The 20,080-nt window shown below is 36.8% G+C and overlaps 1 protein-coding gene across 4 annotated transcripts in view; it reads right to left on the reverse strand.

Annotated features, from left to right (window-relative positions):
- Positions 1 to 20,080, reverse strand: part of clocka (clock circadian regulator a) — a 92,761-nt gene that overhangs the window by 32,869 nt on the left and 39,812 nt on the right. For all 4 annotated transcript variants that reach the window (XM_067416994.1, XM_067416993.1, XM_067416991.1 and 1 more), the window contains exons 3-5: positions 6,313 to 6,374; positions 5,354 to 5,585; positions 2,308 to 2,400 (exon numbers count right to left, since the gene is read on the reverse strand). In XM_067416994.1, coding sequence (XP_067273095.1) covers positions 2,308 to 2,327 — 20 coding nt within the window. In that variant the 5' untranslated portion in view covers positions 2,328 to 2,400; positions 5,354 to 5,585; positions 6,313 to 6,374. The remainder of the gene's footprint in view (positions 1 to 2,307; positions 2,401 to 5,353; positions 5,586 to 6,312; positions 6,375 to 20,080) is intronic.

Raw genomic sequence — 20,080 nt, forward strand, 5'->3', positions numbered from 1 at the left:
ACTTTAGCTGTAACTGTAAAGCAGGAAAGACCAGTCCCATCACTTCAGGAAGGGCGAACGTGAGTGCATAACAGCTAAGCACATTATAAAAGGTTAATTACAAACTCAGATAGAATTTTAACAAAAAGCGCTATTATGAAAATTAATGATTTACCATAATTAAAAAAAAAACTGTTCCAGTTGGGTATTTTTTTTAATGAAATAATATGAATGTTAAATGCTGTAGTGCATATTAAATAGCATCATGCAATAATGCAATAATTCAACTTTTTTGATGGTGCAGATTCTTATATTAAATATACAATACCACAATATTAGACATCTGGATTTGAAAATGCATAACATCTGATATAAAAGTCCATTTCTCACGTTTTTCTAACTATCTACAACTTTTGTCTCAATAATCTCCTTATTACTGCATATTAATAATTAGTAAGGTAGTTTTTAAGTTTAGGAATTGGGTAGGATTATGGGATGTAGAATATGGTCATGCAGAATAAAGCATTAATATGATCTTATTAATAAACAGCCAATATCCTAGCATGCTAATAAACAACTAGTTAATAGGGAGAATTTGACCCAAAACTAAAGTGTTAACATTTTTTTTTTCACCAGCGTTACAAAATAAAAAGCAAAGGGCATTAGATAAAATATTAGCTAATTAATAATGTGTATAATACATTTGTAATTATTTCTACATTATGATAAACTAAAGCTACTGCATAAATATTTAATATGTAATTATTTCCTTAAGCAACTTATACATTGTTATTAATACACACAAAACATGTAATATAGACTGCTAATATAAAATGCAACTGGGCATCCTGAACATCGAATATTCAAGATTGTTAAATTACAAGAATAACAAATATAGCTGGAAGCACAAAAAAAGGCACGATAAGTCATGACTGCGTGGCTGGGATCATCAGACCAACTGCAACAATGAGCGATTAAACGCACATTAAGATTAAGATGATTTTAGGCAAAATGTCTGAACAAAAAATCTTTAATAAAGTCACTAGTAATGCGATTTAATGGTTTATCACTTTCGACCAATAGGTGGCATTGTTACGAAACTGATGTGGTGTGGAATGTTTGATGGACAGGCGACCTGACCAATCATAATGCTGACTCTGCTATGGTTCATAAGGTTTGGGTCCATATTTGTTCTTTTTTTTGTGCTTATATTCAGAATATCTGAGATTTGGACAGTTGGTGGCGCTAGAAAGGTTAAGTTAGACTCCAAATTTGCTGTGGTGACAGTTCAGTGTCCTTGATTTGTGTGCCAACTTTCATAACTTTCCCGCAAAAGGGCTGCCATAGACTTCCAGAGCGGAAGAAGAAGAAACGGAAGAATAATAAGAACGGCAACGAATACAATAGGAGCTAAAAAAATAAAAAATACACATAAAATAGAAAACAAAGTATTTCTCATTCCATGTCAGAGGTGTGGAGCTTCATTCTCACATCATTCTGACTTTTTTCACTCAAATAAATCGACACAAACCATGAGTAAAATTTGTACAAGTTAAAATGGCTGTGTAAAATGCAGCTGAAACCCTCCTGTATTCTGTCTAGATGTGTTTAAAGTCAAAAACATGTACTGTGTGAAGGGCCACTTAGAGCTCCCGAGGGTCTGAGGGATGAGAGGATTTACGACGCCTCAAAAGAATACGGTAAGAAAATACAGATTGTGCAAGCACCATATGGTGATGGTTTTAAGTCCCTGTTTTCGAACATAGGTGCCATCTCCAGTTACTTTACCTGGAAACCTTTGAGAGAGGAAAATGGAGCTGCCGCTTCATTCAGCATGACGGTAATCCAGAGATTAGCCTGAAAAATCACACACCGCTGCCACACAATGGCCCAGCTCACTGTCACTCAACAGGCCCAACCAGTTAGAAAAAAGCCGGGCGCATCGAGGCTGGCCAGAGTGGGCATGTTTAATGTCATTCCATTCACTGTTGTCACTATAGCAACCGCCTATGGGTGTGTTACATTTGCATGTTAGAGGAATGGAAAGCTGTTTATGAACATAGATATTAAGATTGTTTAATAGGAGCGCTTCATCTCTGCTGCACCGTTAATGTAAGCATGGTTATGGTGTTGGGAACATGATGCTGTTATAAGGGTGCTGGACAGGAACTGACATGGTTTCAAATTAGCTCTGACTATCATTTAACAAACAAGCTAACTGAAAATAATAAATGAAGATGTTTATCACTGGGCTAATACATGAGATTTAGGTTATTGTTAAGAGTCTCAATTCTTCAAAGGATGGTTTGGGGTCGACCAAGGACTTACCGGTCTATGCTGGAGGTCATTTTTGTAGTGTGTTCAGGGTCGCAGTTGTAGAGAGAGGATCTTTAAGCGTGAGGTAGACATTTGTACATTAACCTGGGTAACAAAATGACAAGAACAACAACAAAAAAACAGCAACATTTATTTAATGCAATTTAAATGTGTTTATTTAACAGGCACTGATTAAAATACATGTAAAAAATATTCTCTACTTTTACACTTCTACTGTTGTATTAAGGCTGTCATGATACCAAACATTCAGCAGTCAATACAAATACCAGTTAAACAAAAATGTAGATGAAGTAGTACAGTTGTGGTCAGAATTATTGGCACCCCTGGTAAATATGATCAAATATGGCTGTAAAAATAAATCTGCAACGATTATCCTTTTGATTTTTTTTATAAAAAAGCTGATTGTATGAAATAAATGTTTTTCTCTAAAATACGTTGGCCACAATTATTGGCATCCCTAGAATTTTATTTATCAGTAAAATATCTCTGAAGTATATTAACAATCATATTAAAAAAAAAAATTGTAAGCACACCAGGGTGATAGGAGCATGACATTGTTCAGCCATAACTTCCTGTTCCACAGAAGTATAAATATGAGGAATCGCAAAGGCCAAATTCTCTTAATCATTCATCACAATGAGTAAAAACAAAGAATATAGTTGTGATGTGCAGCAAAAGATTGTTGAGCTTTAGTTTGGGTCAGAAAGCCTAAAAAAATGTTTCAAACAGCATCTATATCACCACATGTTGTTTGGGAGGGTTTCAAGAAAAATCCCCCTCTCTCATCCAAAAACAAACTCCAGCATATTCAGCTGTCAGACACGACTGGATCTTCACAAGGGACCTGGTTCTGTGCTCAGATCAAACAAAAAAAAAAGAGCTTTTTGGCAGCAAACACAACAGATGGATTTGGTGCAAATAGGGATAAAAGTACCCCATGCCCATGGTTAAAAATACCACTGGATCTTTCATGTTGTAGCCATATTTTTTGGCTGGATGTTTTGGACATCTTGTTCAGATTCATGGTATAATTGAGTCTAGCAAAAACCAACAGATACAAATTCAAACCCTGACGCTTCTGTTAGAAATCTGATAATGGGCTGTGGTTGGATCTTCCATCAGGACAACGATCCAAAACGAACATCAAAATCAACATAAAAATGTGTGACTGAACACAAAATGAAGCTTCTGCCATTGCCATCCCAGTTCCTGACCTGAACCCTACAGAAAATGAGTGATGAGCTGAAGAGAAGAGCTGGATCTGAAGGATCTGGAGAGATTCTGGATGAAGGAATGGGCTCTGATCTCTTGTCAGTTAAGTCAGAGGTAAATATTATTTCTAAAGCACATTTAAAAGCAACATAGTTGCACCATATTGCTATATAATATGACAATGAGCATATAAAAAGAAATAATGAAAAGAAACAAGGCAGGATACAAAATATAAACACATTAGACCCAATACAACAACAACAACAACAGCAAGTCAGTCAGGTGTTGTCCAACCTCATCAGTCATTATGGAAGAAGACTCAGAGCTGTTATCTTGGGAAAAGGATGTTGCAAAAAGTATTTAATAGTGGAATTTAATAATTGCTATGTGTTTTGGAGAAAAACATTTATTTCATAATGCCCCCCCCCCCACACACACACACACACTCTCAAGTGTTTTACTTTGATGAAAGGTCAGATTTTAGCAAATTTTTTGAATGAAAGATCAAAAAGATTATCAATGCAGTTTTGTTTTTACCGCAATCTTTGATCATAGTACCAGGGCTGCCAATAATTCCGACCACATATTGTAAATGCTTCCAAAATAGAATAAAGACATAAATAAAGTAGATAATACTTGACATTTTTTCAGGTATCTAACAGCATAATCTTCAGAATTAATTAGAAAAAGAAAAAAAAAGAAAAAAAACATAAGATTTGTTTAGTTGCATTTAGACAGCAAAGTCTAAACGTAAAGATCTGTTCCATCTGTTTACATTGAAGTCACTGTGAAGTCATCAGTATAACTTCCCCTCCCTCTTGCTGTGACATCCCTTCTCTGATTACATGTTTACTGGTGCGAGGACGGGACGACCCGTCACTCACATGACATCACAGTAACAGCAAATCACAACCACCCAATGATCCAATCAATTCCCAAAGGACAAAATCAAGTCCCAACATTTTTCCTCGTTCAAGATGCCATTTCTCTTGAATATATACATCACAATAGCGAAGCAAAGATGATGACAGCTTCCTTTCTATGCTGACTTCATCATAAGACAAAAATAGGCCCTATTTTAACGATCTGACCACATGGTCTGATGCGCATGGCTAAAGAGCCCTTAGGGTGTGTCTGGCATGTACACAATAATAATCTTTTACATTTTAATCCTTTAATTTTTCATATTTAAAAATGTTTGTGTCCGCTGCGCATCCCTGTGTGTGTAATAAGCAGAGTGTACGTGCGTTGTGGACCCGCCTAAAGGCGCATATTACAAGCCTGCCCTTTAAATAACACAAAAAACACTGCGGCCCAGGGTCTCGTTGGTCAGGTGCAGTCATTTTCAGTTGCCTCAAAATTGCAACGCACCAACAATGCACCTGAACACACCTCGTTTTCAGACCAGCACACCCATGGGAAAACAGAGGGGTGCGAGTAAATTTGCTATTTAAACAACGTGACGCTAGATGTTTAAATAATAACTGCGTCAGGCTGAGCAAAAACACTTGCGTCGTGCCAAGTGTCAGATTGCGCTGGGTATATAATAGGGCCCTTTGACTGTTAATATACTGTTTACAGCAGAAAGAATGACAGTATTTTGCTTTACAATGCCATACTTTTTAACTAATACACTACCTCGTAGAGAAGTATTTTGCACTACTGTGGTTAGAATATTGCCATCTCTTGTAAGATGAATTGCATTTTTCCTCATTTGTAAGTCTTTTTAAATAAAAGCACAGACTAAATTATTCAATTCAAATGCAACAATGACCCATGTGAAATAAACACAACAATTCAATAATTCATTCAAAAGCAAACTTACCTCCAGGCCTGCTTGCTCTGAGGAAGGAAGAGAAGCTTGCCACAGGATGTAGGATGAGGACAGTCGGTGGGCAAGACAGAAGGTGCGTGTGAATATGAATGTTTTGGTGTGCAGGGTCAATCAGAGGATTCAGAGGTCAAGATAGAAAAGCCTGCTGTGGGTCCCTGTGGGGTTTATGAGCTTTCAGTCGGGTGTGAGACAGGAGGCACCACATGTTAGCACTAGCCCCCTCCTAAGAAAAAACAGAAAGCATTTGCATTATATTATGATTACACATTGTATATGTAAGTGAAATTAGCATGTTCAAATGTACAATCAAATCAAAATTATTCCTACACCAGATATTATTTTTTACTAGTCAGTGCAGGAAACTATAGTTCATTTATGTAAGTAAAATAAAGTAAACCGTGACATATTCTTCAATACAAATTTGTCTCACCATGTTTTGCTCAAGTGTTTTTCTTTTTTTTTTTTTTTATTGCTAATGTGACCTTTTACACCACAGACTGAACAAAAGGAAGCATTGCTTGGTCATTGGCTGACCTAAATTTGGTATCTTGTGTAAATGTAACAGCTGATTTGTTGATTGTAATTCAATACCTACCTATCTTTCAAAGTTATCTGACATAATCAAGATGATTTTGTTTAACCCTGGAGTTCTTGTCATATTTTAAAACCATTTTCTAAAGCGAATAATCTGTGATAAAGTGAGAAAATGTTGAAGGTGTCTGAATTTAAGTTTGACTGTATATTCATTAAATAATTTTAGCTTTAGAAGAAGTAATGCTTAATTTAAGAAAATGTATATCATGAAAGAACTGTCAAGACTTGAAATAAAAATGTAATTGTAAATCGTTATTGTAAAAAATATAGTTTTTTGAAAAAGTATAGCTGGCAAGGAATAAATGATTACAACTGAATTGTAATTTATTAAATAATTTGTGAAGAAATAAACTCACTCATGTCATTATTTCTGTAACAGTAGCAACGCTCCTGAACCACTGTAAATCTGCTCTTGAATCTGAAACACAAACACAAACTCAAATTAGTCAAAAAACATTTGAATTCATAAAACTTGACCTTCAGGTTGTTCTAAGATAAAAGCATCACTTTGACCCAGTAAGCCTGGGAAGAATCATGACCTTAAAGTTAACCTATCATCATGATAAACATTCTGCAATGCAAAGAAGAAGAAGAAAAAAAGCATAATTACTGCCATACACAAAATGATGGCTTAACTGACATTTAACATTTCACATCACAAACCCAACTGTTCATCCTAATACTGCAGGATATTGTACAAGGCCACAGATGTAGTGATGTACTGCCAAGCCTACTAGACGACTTGGCAAGACTTTCTCACCAAAGATAAACATTTGATACTGTAAAACCAGGGCCAAAGTTCACACATTAGAACATAGAGAATTCACTGTCATTACCAGTCCACTGAAGGGGAGGAATATCTTATTTTTGTAATGTTGTTTTCTTTTAAATTTGTTTATCCATTTTGGCATTTACATGAAAATAAAATAATAAAAACAACAAATAAAAAATAAAATAAGATAAAATACAAAAAATATATATAAAAAGAAGATAAAAATAAAACTACATATAAATATGAAAGCATATAAAAATGAATTTAAAACAAAACAAAATTAAATAAATCCAATGTATGAGTGCATATCTCCATGTGCACATAACTCGTTGTACTCCTACATACAACTCTGGTAAAATGAGAACAGGCATTGGTTCTCTATGGAAATCACCCAGCAGGACAGAAGCCGTGAGAGACATGATGAAGCTGTCGTACCCTGACAAGCTTTGCGAGACGTGTCCAGGGAAGTGCATGTGTCATTAAGGTACACACCCCTGAGGGCAGTCTATATATAGCAGCGATGGTGCGGTATTGCCTTCACATCATTCATATTAGGTTACCATGTGTTGAACAGGCAGACTACAATGATCAACTTCTGAATAGAGGCAACAGCATCCTGATCCTTTCATTTATATCATTTTCACCAAGCTAAAAAAAAAAAAAAAAAAAACATGCAATAGTCATATAAGAATTTACACAACTTCACAAACCAAAGTACCCACTCTGACCCAGTTCAGTCCTTTAATTTGGATCTAGATAAAAGTTGGATCTATTCAAAGTTTAATTTGGATCTAGATCTAAAAATCTAGTAATCTATTGGCTAGCGCTCTAATACTTAACATTTAAGTTTGATTCCATCCCATTTCCCATGCAAGTCTCTCTTCACACTGAATTATTCGGGTCCAAATTATCATATGTCTATAAATAAGTTGTTATTATTATAAATAAGTCATAGTTAATATAGTTATTATTATAAATAAGTCATATGTTTGTCTCATCACAAAGGACAACTGCAACAGCTGATAACCACTATAACAACTCTGCATAATTATCATTATTATTAGCTTTTAAAATATGTTTTTTATAAGAATGTCCTGGTGAAGATGGTTACTGTAGATAAAACGAAATAAAAATACAACTAAAAATACAACTAATTAGAATACAAATAAAATGTAATATAAAGCATAATAACAAACTAATAAAATAAAGTAAAACAATAAAAGTAAAATAAATAAATAAAATAATAACAAAGTAGGCCAACACTTGTACAATAAACAAAATAAGTTAAATAAATCAAGTAAAAATACAATAAAATAAAATGAATAATTAAATAAAATGCAATAAATTAATTCAGTTAAATAAATACATTTCCCAAGCCAGTTTGCTCATCTAACTTGAGAAAACCACTTTCACACGATCCAAATGAAGCAAGCTCTGACGTCAAACAGACACCGGGTCCTCTCTAGTGTGAAAGTAACCCTAGTACTAAAAATCCCATAAAGATATTTGTTTTTTGCACACTGCAGAGAAAAGCCTTCTGTTAGTCACACAACACCTCATCTCATTAGCACTCATAAAATACAGCCTAATGATAGAACACATTGCTCTCTTTGTCCTCCAGCCAGAAACAGTCAGTTGTTCTTGTTTACAAGCTTGTACTTTACGGGCATTTCAATGGTCTATAAAAAGGATAAAGCAAAGAGATTGGCGTAATGCTAGAAGTTAGCGTGACTTATCAGCTGCCACGTGGTCTGAGCAACAGTTCTGGCGCTGGTTCATTTTCGTATGACATTCACACATGGAGCAGAACGGACACGCATGCTTAAACACACCCACAGATTCGTATGAGCTCAATGAAAGAAAAAATATATCACATGCAACTGGGTCATTCTTCAATTTGAACGAGTCGTGTCAAATTGGAAAGGAAAATTACTGTCCAAGATGTTCAACATGTATGAAAATTAAACAATGAAAGTAGTTCAAATAGAAATCCCTCTTTTCTTAAAAGGAACAACATCCATTGTTTTAATTTGATTTCTTGATATAAAATGATTTCTTAAAATATGATCAAATTAAATGGTACATGGTAAATAAAATCTCATAATATTCATAATAGAACTTTTTGATGTACTGTAAACCTTAACGCTCAAAATAATGAACTGGTTTGAGCCAACTCAAATTAAACTAATCTTTTTCTTTTGAGTTCACAAAACTGACATTTTTTAAGTCATCTGAATTGTTTCATTGTTTTGAGGTTTTTTAACTTGTTTCTTTTAATTTAGACTAACACAAATTACATTGAAACACGGCTGGGATTTCTATTTCCCAGCTTGCTTTGCCATGCCACTCAAAAGGGAGAGTAAGGTCCTGTCCCAAATGGCACCCTAAAACCTCACTTTCCCGACATAATGCCGCTTTGACTGCCGGGAAAAAGTCTGCAACCATCACCAGTGCAGGCTCAGCTGAAGTGTCCATCGAGGGCGCTCGCGAGCACCCTTCTGAGACCTAAAATTAAAAATAAAACACGTGCAACGGCCATTGTAAGTCCACACGATCGAAAGTGCGCACGAAGTGTGCCATTTAGGATCTCAATGCTACATTGTGTCTTCAATTAGCAAGGTAACATTTTTTGAATTAGCTAGCCAAGTTTCCACTGCTAAAAATATTTAAGTTGAGTTTACGTTTACGTTTAATTTTAAGTTAAATGTATGAACTAGCTTATTCAAATATTTCAAGTTAAGAGCAATTGAAATGTGAGGGAGTACAAACTGCTTTTTTGAGTTTTGCCAACTTATTCGGGGGGAACAGGCCGTTTTTATTACATGTGGAATCTCTCCACCTTAAAAAAAATCATCTTTTAAAGGGTGCACAAATTGTTTTAACTCTAGAGAACACAAATATGCAAACATTTGATAATTTATTGGTATTTAAAGTTTATTTCTGTCGCAAAGTAGAGGGACACCACTTGCCACCAAATACAAAGAACGTCCCAAATGACAAAAACAGGATCAATGGAAATATCAATAAATAAATAAAAAAGCCAAACACATTTTCACCAGAAATGTAAATGAAGATATCTAGATATAAATGAACTAATTGAATTTGAATGGTTTGTATATACGCCTCATCAAATTCTATAAAGCTGAAATAACAAAAAGAAACATCTGGGAAGGAAGTTTATTTAGTTTACTTGATGAGTTTAATTAGCTGCTAACGTAGCCACATTGCTTTAGCTGTAATGCACAGATGCAGAGCAGACACACTGACTCATGGTCCATGGTCTTCGGAGGTGTGGTGAACAGATGAAAACAAATGTGCTAATGATGGTTACAGTGGTTATAATGGAAATCTCTCAGTTCTACTAGTGTCACATGCAGGTCTGGAGCTCTGGTCACGCCACGCTGCACTCCAGCTATGTCCCCCTACTGATCACTACATGTGACTACTGACCCAGACAACACACAAAAAGAAAATAAACCCCATACCGACTCAGTTCACACCCAATTCAGCCACTATACTGCACCATTTAGGACAAAGAAAGAAAAAGCCGACATGAACAACCGCAAACCAGAAACATAACAGATACAAACTAACCTGATCCTAAATTACAGTAACTGAAAATGAATACAAAAACGTTTAAAAAAAAGCAGAGACACAAAACAATGGATTAGGAATTTCTATTAGAAATAATCGTAACTTTAGGGTCAGTAAAAACAAAAACAAATTAAAGCTGCGAGCAGCGATGACGGGCCCAAGCCGGAGGCACCGCCACCCCGGTGGCATCAGCTTAACTGTGCACAGCAGGCCAATAGGCATTTAATATGGGAAAAAATAAATAAAGGGACTATGTCAAAGTCATTTGAATTCACCTCATTAACTGCAGCAACTGGTGCTGCTATGACCAGGAACCACAACACTCACATCTGAGATCAATTACATTTTACTCTTTAATTTTATCTCTGATGATGTCAATTGTCAATTTCAAAATGAGTGCAGAATACTGTCCAAATGCTGAAGTTGTATTATCCTTACACTTCTCTTTATGTGTTTTTGACCTACCGTAAATTGTGATTGTTCACCAGTCTTATGCTACAAAAAGCATGCTTGTTTTTATTTCAATATGTGTGGCATTCAATATTTTTTTTTAAATATAAATAAATTAATTAATTAATTAAGCCAAATCACAGAGATCGCAACAATGATTTTAATATCAGTGTCAGGTAAGAGTAATATGCGTGCATATAATTTAAGGAAGTTTATTATAAACAGCCACTTTTATAAATTCATGTGAAATTTAATTTTTTTATCCATTTGAATTCTATCAATAAATAATTAATTTAAAGAGGTGTCATACGTGATCTTTGCAAACACAGCACATGACCTTCTTTAAAGCCTATGTCATAGAAAACAATTAAAAGTATTAGGATATCACTTTCAATTATGTGCAAATGTATTTTTTGCAGCTCAAAATATTGTAAGTTCAGAAGACCAGTATTTTATATATATATAATAACATTTTTTTTACTTATTCTTCACAATAAAGTGATAGATATTGCTGATAGCAATTATGATATGAAAGGGTTAAATTATGAAAAAAAACAAGAGACAAGGCGACACACAGAGTGAGAGAGACCCCCTCCACACACACACACACACACACACACACACACACACACACACACACACACACACACACACACACACACAGAGTGAGAGAGACCCCCTCCACACACACACACACACATAGAGTGATCCTGAGAGAGGGAGAGGGAGGGGGAGGGGGAATGACAGACACAAAATCTAAACAGTGAGAGAACATTGTTTTTATTTCACTGTCTGAAAAACACTGTTTTAATATATCAACAATATAGTTTTATCTTCAAAACAGTGTTCTCTAGGACATATCCAACCTGGTTACTAAATAAGGCTACACTGCACCTTCTGGTTATTCTATATTTAGTTATTCTATATTTATATTTAAACAAAAGGCATTAATCTTCTCATTTTTTAAGTTACACACACTACTTTTTTTCTTTTTTTTTAAAGACAATTAAATGTGTTTTTTTTCTTTTGTTAGTAGTGTTTTTTTATATTTATATTTTTTTATTAATAATTATTTGTATTAACACAATTATTTAACTAATTATATAAAACAATATTGTCAATGCCCTACAAATAAACTGGTTTTATACATTATTTTTTTTATTCAAACCCAGAATAAAATGTTTTATGCTTTAATGCGGGCCAAAGCACAGCATTGAGAGGTAATCTTTTTAGACAGAAGAGTGGCTCACACACACACACACACACACACACACACACACACACACACACACACACACACACACACACACACACTGTAGAAATCAGTGACACGTGTCCCCATGAGTCTGTGTGCATTCAGGTTGAAGTCCCCACCAGGCTAGAAAAAAGAACACACACACACACGCACACACACACACACACACACACACACACAGTAGTAATGCTGAAGTATGCTGCAGGCAACTCTTATCAGTTAAGCCCATCCACCATCCCCCATCCACAACACACACACCCACCCACAAACACACATACATACACACACACTCATGTCTGGTTCACTATCTTTCTGGGGACTCATAGACGTAATGGTTTTTATGCTGTACATACCATATATTCTGTAATCCTACACTGCTCCTGCCCCTAAACCTACCCATCACACAAAACTTTCCTCAAAAGAACTCATTCTGTTTGATTTATAAGCTTTTGTACCCATTGGGAAGTCCCCATGAGTCTGTGTGCATTCAGGTTTAAGTCCCCACCAGGCTAGAAAACCATTCACACACACACACACAGAGGCAAGGTTTTTTGCTTGAAAACTTATACAATATTGCCCTCTACTGGTCATTTAAGTGAGAGCATAAGTGTTGAAAAAAACCCAGAAAAACAGCCAGTGTGATATATAGAATAACCAGCAGGTGGGAGTATAGCCTTATTTATGAACCAGGCACGTGTGTGCTTATTTTGTCTTTTTTAGGCTTTTGCTACGGGAACACCGTTTGAGATATCCAATAACCGTTCGCATTTTAGCATCTTCTGTATATTTACTTCATGTTGTCCGTGTTTGGAGAAGATTGAATGAATCGCTTTTGAGGAGAAGGTAAAAACTAAGAGCTCGCTTTCCACTTCTTGTTATCTTCCAACCAAATTATCTGACTTCCTGTTGGTCAGAGCTAATGACTGTAAATTAGAAAGTTATCCGGCTCGAAATGTACAATATATATACCGAGTTTGGTGACTGCAGATAAAACTAACCCTCCTCTTTGGACAAAAGTGACACTTCCTGCTGCCAGTTGGTGGCGCTATAACTTTGACTCACAAAAGTCATATCCATGTGATCGTCCTCTTACAACGAACACACAGCTGAAGTTTCATCAAAATGAATTAATGAATGCAGAAGTTATAACACACTTCCTGTTTCCCTTTTCTCGCCATAAATTCGTCTCTTTGCCACGGCCAAACCGTTTGAGATATCAAAAATTTGCTTGCAATTTAGCATCCTCAGTGTCCTGACTTCATGCTGACCGAGTTTGGTGCTGATCGGGTGAATCGTCTAGGAGGAGTATCGCAAATTCCACAGCGTGCGTTTTCCGAACAACCCATAATAGCTCACTTCCTGTTGGGCTGACGCATAACTTAGAGCACGAAAGTTGTTCGGCCCGATGAGCTCTATATGTGTACCGAGTTTCATATATGTACGTGCAAGTGTGTTTGATTTATAGACCACGTTTTCAGACCCCACTTTAGGGGGCGCTGTCGAGCCCCCCTGCCACGCCCGGGTCCCAGCCTCAGCCCGGCCCTGATGGCCGCGCATTCTGACGCGTGTGCAAAGTTTCAAGAGTTTTCGAGCATGGGAAGGGCCCCAAAAATGCCCAAATAGTCGCGTAAAAAAATAATAATAATAAATAATAATAATAATTAAAGCTGCGAGCAGCGATGACGGGCCCAAGCCGGGGGCACCGCCACCCCGGTGGCATCAGCTTTACTGTGCACAGCAGGCCAATAGGCATTTAATATGGGAAAAAATAAATAAAGGGACTATGTCAAAGTCATTTGAATTCACCTCATTAACTGCAGCAACTGGTGCTACTATGAACAGAAACCACAACACTCACATCTATGAGATCAATTACATTTTATTCATTAATTTTATGTCAGATGATGTCAAATGTCAATTTCAAAATGAGTGCAGAATACTTTCCAAATGCTGATGTTGTATTATCCTTACACTTCTCTTTATGTGTTTTTGACCTACCATAGCTTGTGATTGTTCACCAATTTTATGCAGCAAAAATCATTTTTAAGTTATGCGTCAGCCCAACAGGAAGTGAGCTATTATGGGTTGTTCGGAAAACGCATGCTCTGAAATTTGCGATACTCCTCCTAGACGATTCACCCGATCAGCACCAAACTCGGTCAGCATGAAGTCAACACACTGAGGATGCTAAATTGCGAATTTTTTATTTCAATATGTGTGGCATTCAATATTTTTTTTAAATAAAAAATAATAAAAAATAAAGCAAAACAAATCACAGAAATCGCAAAAATTATTTTAATATCAGTGTCAGGTAAGAGGAATATTGCTGCATACATTTTATGGAAGTGTATTATAAACAGCCACTTTTAAATGTTTAAATGTAATTAAATTTAAAATAACAATATCAAAGTCATCTGAATATGCCATATTTACTGGTCAAAGTCGACCTCTCTAAAACATGCAGCATGTTTTTATACCGCTGAGAATGTGCACGACCGGCAATATGCATTTAAACAGGAGAATATTTGAAAATTGCTCTAATATGCCACATGTATCACAGCAGCTGGTACCCCTATGACCACAAGCCACACCTATTATGAAATTTAAATATAGATTTTTTTTTTATGTATTAGGATATAATGGGTCACTTTCAATTATGTGCAAATGTATATTTTGCAGCTCAAAATGTTGTAAGTTCAGAAGGCCAGTATTTAATTAAAGATATAGTATATATATATATATATATATATATATATATATATATATATATATATATATATATATATATATATATATATATATATATATATATATATATATATTTAACTTATTTTTCACACTAAAGTGATAGTTATTTGTGATATGAAGGTTTAAATTATGACAATCAAGAGACAAGGTGATACACACAAAGAGTGAGACCCCCTCCACACACACACACACACACACACACACAAACAACCCAAACAGAGTGAAACTCAGAGAGGGAGAGGGAGGGGGGAGGGGAACGACAGACAGAGAGGCAGAGTCTAATTCCGAAAGAAACAAGATTTGAAACAAACAAAACAATAATAATCTAAACAGTGGGAGAAAGTTTTTTTTTTTTCTTCACTGTCTGGAAACACACACACACACACACACACACACACACACACACACACACACACACACACACACACACACACATACTGAGAGAGAGAGAGAGAGAGAGAGAGAGAGAGAGAGAGAGAGAGAGAGAGAGAGAGAGAGAGAGAGAGAGAGAGAGAGAGAGAGAGAGAGAGAGAGAGGCAAAGTGAGATTTAGATTAAACATGATTTTCAGCAAAACAATAATAGTAAAGTCTAAACGGTGGGGAAAAGTTTCAAGCCACACCTATGATGTAATTTAATTATAGATGAATTCTAATGTAATAGGATATAATAGGTCATTTTCAAATATGTGCAAAGTTATCTTTTGCAGGGCAATATTTTGTAAGTCCAGGAAACCTGTATTTAATTCAAAAGTATTTTTTTATTTTTTTAACTTATTTTTTACATTTGTATTAGCCTATGTTATGTAACGGTTCAATTATTACCATCGAGAGAAAGTGACTGACACACACACACACACACACACACACACACACACACACACACACACACACACACACACACACACACACACACACACAGTAAGCTGCAGGTATAAGCTGCAGCCCATCCCCCCTCCACACACACACACACACACACACACACACACACACACACACACTCATGTCTGGTTCGCTATCTTTTTGGGGACTCATAGACGTAATGGTTTTTATGCTGTACAAACCATATATTCTGTCCTCCTACACTGCTCCTACCCCAAAACCTACCCATCACACAACTTTCTGCATTTTCACCTTTTCAAAAGAACTCATTCTGTATGATTTATAAGCTTTTGTACCCATTGGGAAGTCCCCATGAGTCTGTGTGCATTCAGGTTTAAGTCCCCACCAGGCTAGAAAATCATTCTCACACACACACAGAGGCAAGTTTTTTTGCTTGAAAACTTATACAATATTGCCCTCTACTGGTCATTTAAGTGAGAGCATAAGTGTTGAAAAAAAACAAAAAACAAAAAACTGTGTGATATAAAGAATAACCAGCAGGTGGGAGTATAGCCTTATTTATGAACCAGGTACTTGTGTCCATATTTTGTATTTTTTAGGCTTTTGCTACGGGAACACCGTTTGAGATATCCAATAACCGTTCGCATTTTAGCATCTTCTGTATATTTACTTCATGTTGTCCGAGTTTGGAGGAGATTGAATGAATCGCTTTTGAGGAGGAGGTAAAAACTCAGAGCTCGCTTTCGACTTCTTGTTATCTTCCAACCAAATTATCTGACTTCCTGTTGGTCAGAGCTAATGACTGTAAATTAGAAAGTTGTCCGGCTCGAAATGTACAATATATATACCGAGTTTGGTGAATGTAGATAAAACTAACCCCCCACTTTGGACAAAAGTGACACTTCCTGCTGCCAGTTGGTGGCGCTATAACTTTGTCTCACAAAAGTCGTATCCATGTGATCGGCTTCTTACAACGAACACACAGCTGAAGTTTCATCAAAATGAATTAATGTATGCAAAAGTTATAACACACTTCCTGTTTCCCTTTTCTCGCCATAAATTCGTCTCTTCGCCACGGCCAAACCGTTTGAGGTTTCAAAAAGTTGCTCGCAATTTAGCATCCTCAGTGTGTTGACTTCATGCTGACCGAGTTTGGTGCTGATCGGGTGAATCGTCTAGGAGGAGTATCGCAAATTCCAGAGCATGCGTTTTCCGAACAACCCATAATAGCTCACTTCCTGTTGTGCAAAGCTTATGACTATGAGTGCGGAAGTTGTTTGGCCCGATGAGATCTATAAGTGTACCGAGTTTCATACATGTACGTGCAAGTGTGTTTAATATATAGACCCAGTTTTTCAAGGGGGCGCTGTTGAGCCCCCCTGCCACGCCCAGGTCAAAGGCCTCTGCCAGACCCTGTTGGCCGCGCATTCCGATGCGTGTGCAAAATTTCAAGAGTTTTCGAGCATGGGAAGGGCCCCAAAAATGCCCAAAAGGCGAAAAGATAATAATAATAATTAAAGCTGCGAGCAGCGATGACGGGCCCAAGCCGGGGGCACCGCCACACCGGTGGCATCAGCTTAACTGTGCACAGCAGGCAATAGGCATTTAATATGGGAAAAAATAAATAAAGGGACTATGTCAAAGTCATTTGAATTCACCTCATTAACTGCAGCAACTGGTGCTGCTATGACCAGGAACCACAACACTCACATCTATGAGATCAATTACATTTTATTCATTAATTTTATGTCAGGTGATGTCAAATGTCAATTTCAAAATGAGTGCTGAACACTGTCCAAATGCTGAAGTTGTATTATCCTTTACTTCTCTTAAAAATAAATTAAGCCAAATCACAGAGACCGCAACAATGATTTTAATATCAGTGTCAGGGAAGAGTAATATGCGTGCATATAATTTATGGAAGTTTATTATAAACAGCCACTTTTATAAAATCATGTGAATTCTTTTTTTTTTTTATCCATTTGAATTCTATTAATAAATAATTCGTTTAAAGAGGTGTCATACGTGATCTTTGCAAACACAGCACATGACCTTCTTTAAAGCCCATGTTATATAAAACAATTAAAAGTATTAGGATATCACTTTCAATTATGAGCAAATGTATTAAAATTTTGTAAGCTCTGAAGACCAGTATTTAATTAAAGATATAATATATGTTTTTGTTTTACTTATTTTTCACAATAAAGTCATAGATATTTGTGATAGCCCATGATATGAAAGGGTTAAATTATGAAAAAACAAGAGACAAGGTGACACACACAGAGTGAGAGAGACTACCTCCACACACACACACACACACACACAGAGTGAGAGAGACCCCCTACACACACACACAGAGTGAGAGAGACCCCCTACACACACACACAGAGTGAGAGAGACCCCCTACACACACACACAGAGTGAGAGAGACCCCCTACACACACACACACACACACACACACACACACACACACACACACACACACACACACACACACACACACACACACACACACACACACACACACACACACACACACACACGCACACACACAGAGTGATCCTGAGAGAGGGAGAGGGGGGGGTAATTTTTTTATTTTTTTATTTTTTTAATTATAATTATTTGTATTACCACAATTATTTAACTAATTATATAAAACAATATTGTCAATGCCCTACAAATAAACTGGTTTTATACATTTATTTTTTTATTCAAACCCAGAATAATATGTTTAATCCTTTAATGCAGGCCAAAGCACAGCATTGAGAGGTAATCTTTTTAGACAGAAAAGTGTCTCTCTCTCTCTCTCTCTCTCTCTCTCTCTCTCTCTCTCTCTCTCTCTCTCTCTCTCTCTCTCTCTCTCTCTCTCTCTCTCTCTCTCTCTCTCTCTCTCTCTCTCTCTCTCACACACACACACACACACACACTAACACACACACACAGAGTGATCCTGGGGGGGGGGGGGGTAACTAATTATATAAAACAATATTCTCAATGCCCTACAAATAAACTGGTTTTATACATTTATTTTTTTATTCAAACCCAGAATAATATGTTTAATCCTTTAATGCAGGCCAAAGCACAACATTGAGAGGTAATCGTTTTAGACAGAAGAGTGGCTCACACACACACACACACACACACACACACACACTGTAGAAATCAGTGACACGTGTCCCCATGAGTCTGTGTGCATTCAGGTTGAAGTCCCCACCAGGCTAGAAAAAATAACACACACACACACACACACACACACACACACACACACACACACACACACACACACACACACACACACACACACACACACACACACACACACACACACACACACACACACACACACACACACAGTAGTAATGCTGAAGTATGCTGCAGGCAACCCTTATAAGCTCAGCCCATCCCCCCCCCTCCTCCCAACACACACACACACACACACACACACACACACACACACACACACACACACACACACACACACACACACACACACACACTCACACTCACACTCATGTCTGGTTCACTATCTTTTTGGGGACTCAGCATAGACGTAATGGTTTTTATGCTGTACAAACCATATATTCTGTCCTCCTACACTGCCCCTGCCCATCACAGGAAACTTTCTGCATTTTCAAAAGAACTCATTCTGTCTGATTTATAAGCTTTTCTACCCATTGGGAAGTCCCCATGAGTCTGTGTGCATTCAGGTTTAAGTCCCCACCAGGCTAGAAAATCATTCACACACACACACACACACACACACACACAGAGGCAAGGTTTTTTGCTTGAAAACTTATACAATATTGCCCTCTACTGGTCATTTAAGGGAGAGCATAAGTGTTGAAAAAACAAAAAAACAAAAAACAGTGAGATATATAGAATAACCAGCAGGTGGGAGTATAGCCTTATTTATGAACCAGGCACGTGTGTCCCTATTTTGTCTTTTTTAGGCTTTTGCTAAGGGAAAACCGTTTGAGATATCCAATAACCGTTCGCATTTTAGCATCTTCTGTATATTTACTTCATGTTGTCCGAGTTTGGAGGAGATTGAATGAATCGCTTTTGAGGAGAGGGTAAAAACCCAGAGCTCGCTTTGCCACTTCTTGTTATCTTCCAACCAAATTATCTGACTTCCTGTTGGTCAGAGCTAATGACTGTAAATTAGAAAGTTGTCCGGCTCGAAATGTACAATATATATACCGAGTTTGGTGACTGCAGATAAAACTAACCCCCCCACTTTGGACAAAAGTGACACACTTCCTGCTGCCAGTTGGTGGCGCTATAACTTTGACTCACAAAAGTCATATCCATGTGATCGGCCTCTTACAACGAACACACAGCTGAAGTTTCATCAAAATGAATTAATGTATGCAAAAGTTATAACACACTTCCTGTTTCCCTTTTCTCGCCATAAATTCATCTCTTCGCCACGGCCAAACCGCTTGAGATATCAAAAAGTTGCT

This window comes from Pseudorasbora parva, chromosome 15, assembly GCF_024679245.1.
Source record: "Pseudorasbora parva isolate DD20220531a chromosome 15, ASM2467924v1, whole genome shotgun sequence".
Lineage (NCBI taxonomy): Eukaryota > Metazoa > Chordata > Actinopteri > Cypriniformes > Gobionidae > Pseudorasbora > Pseudorasbora parva.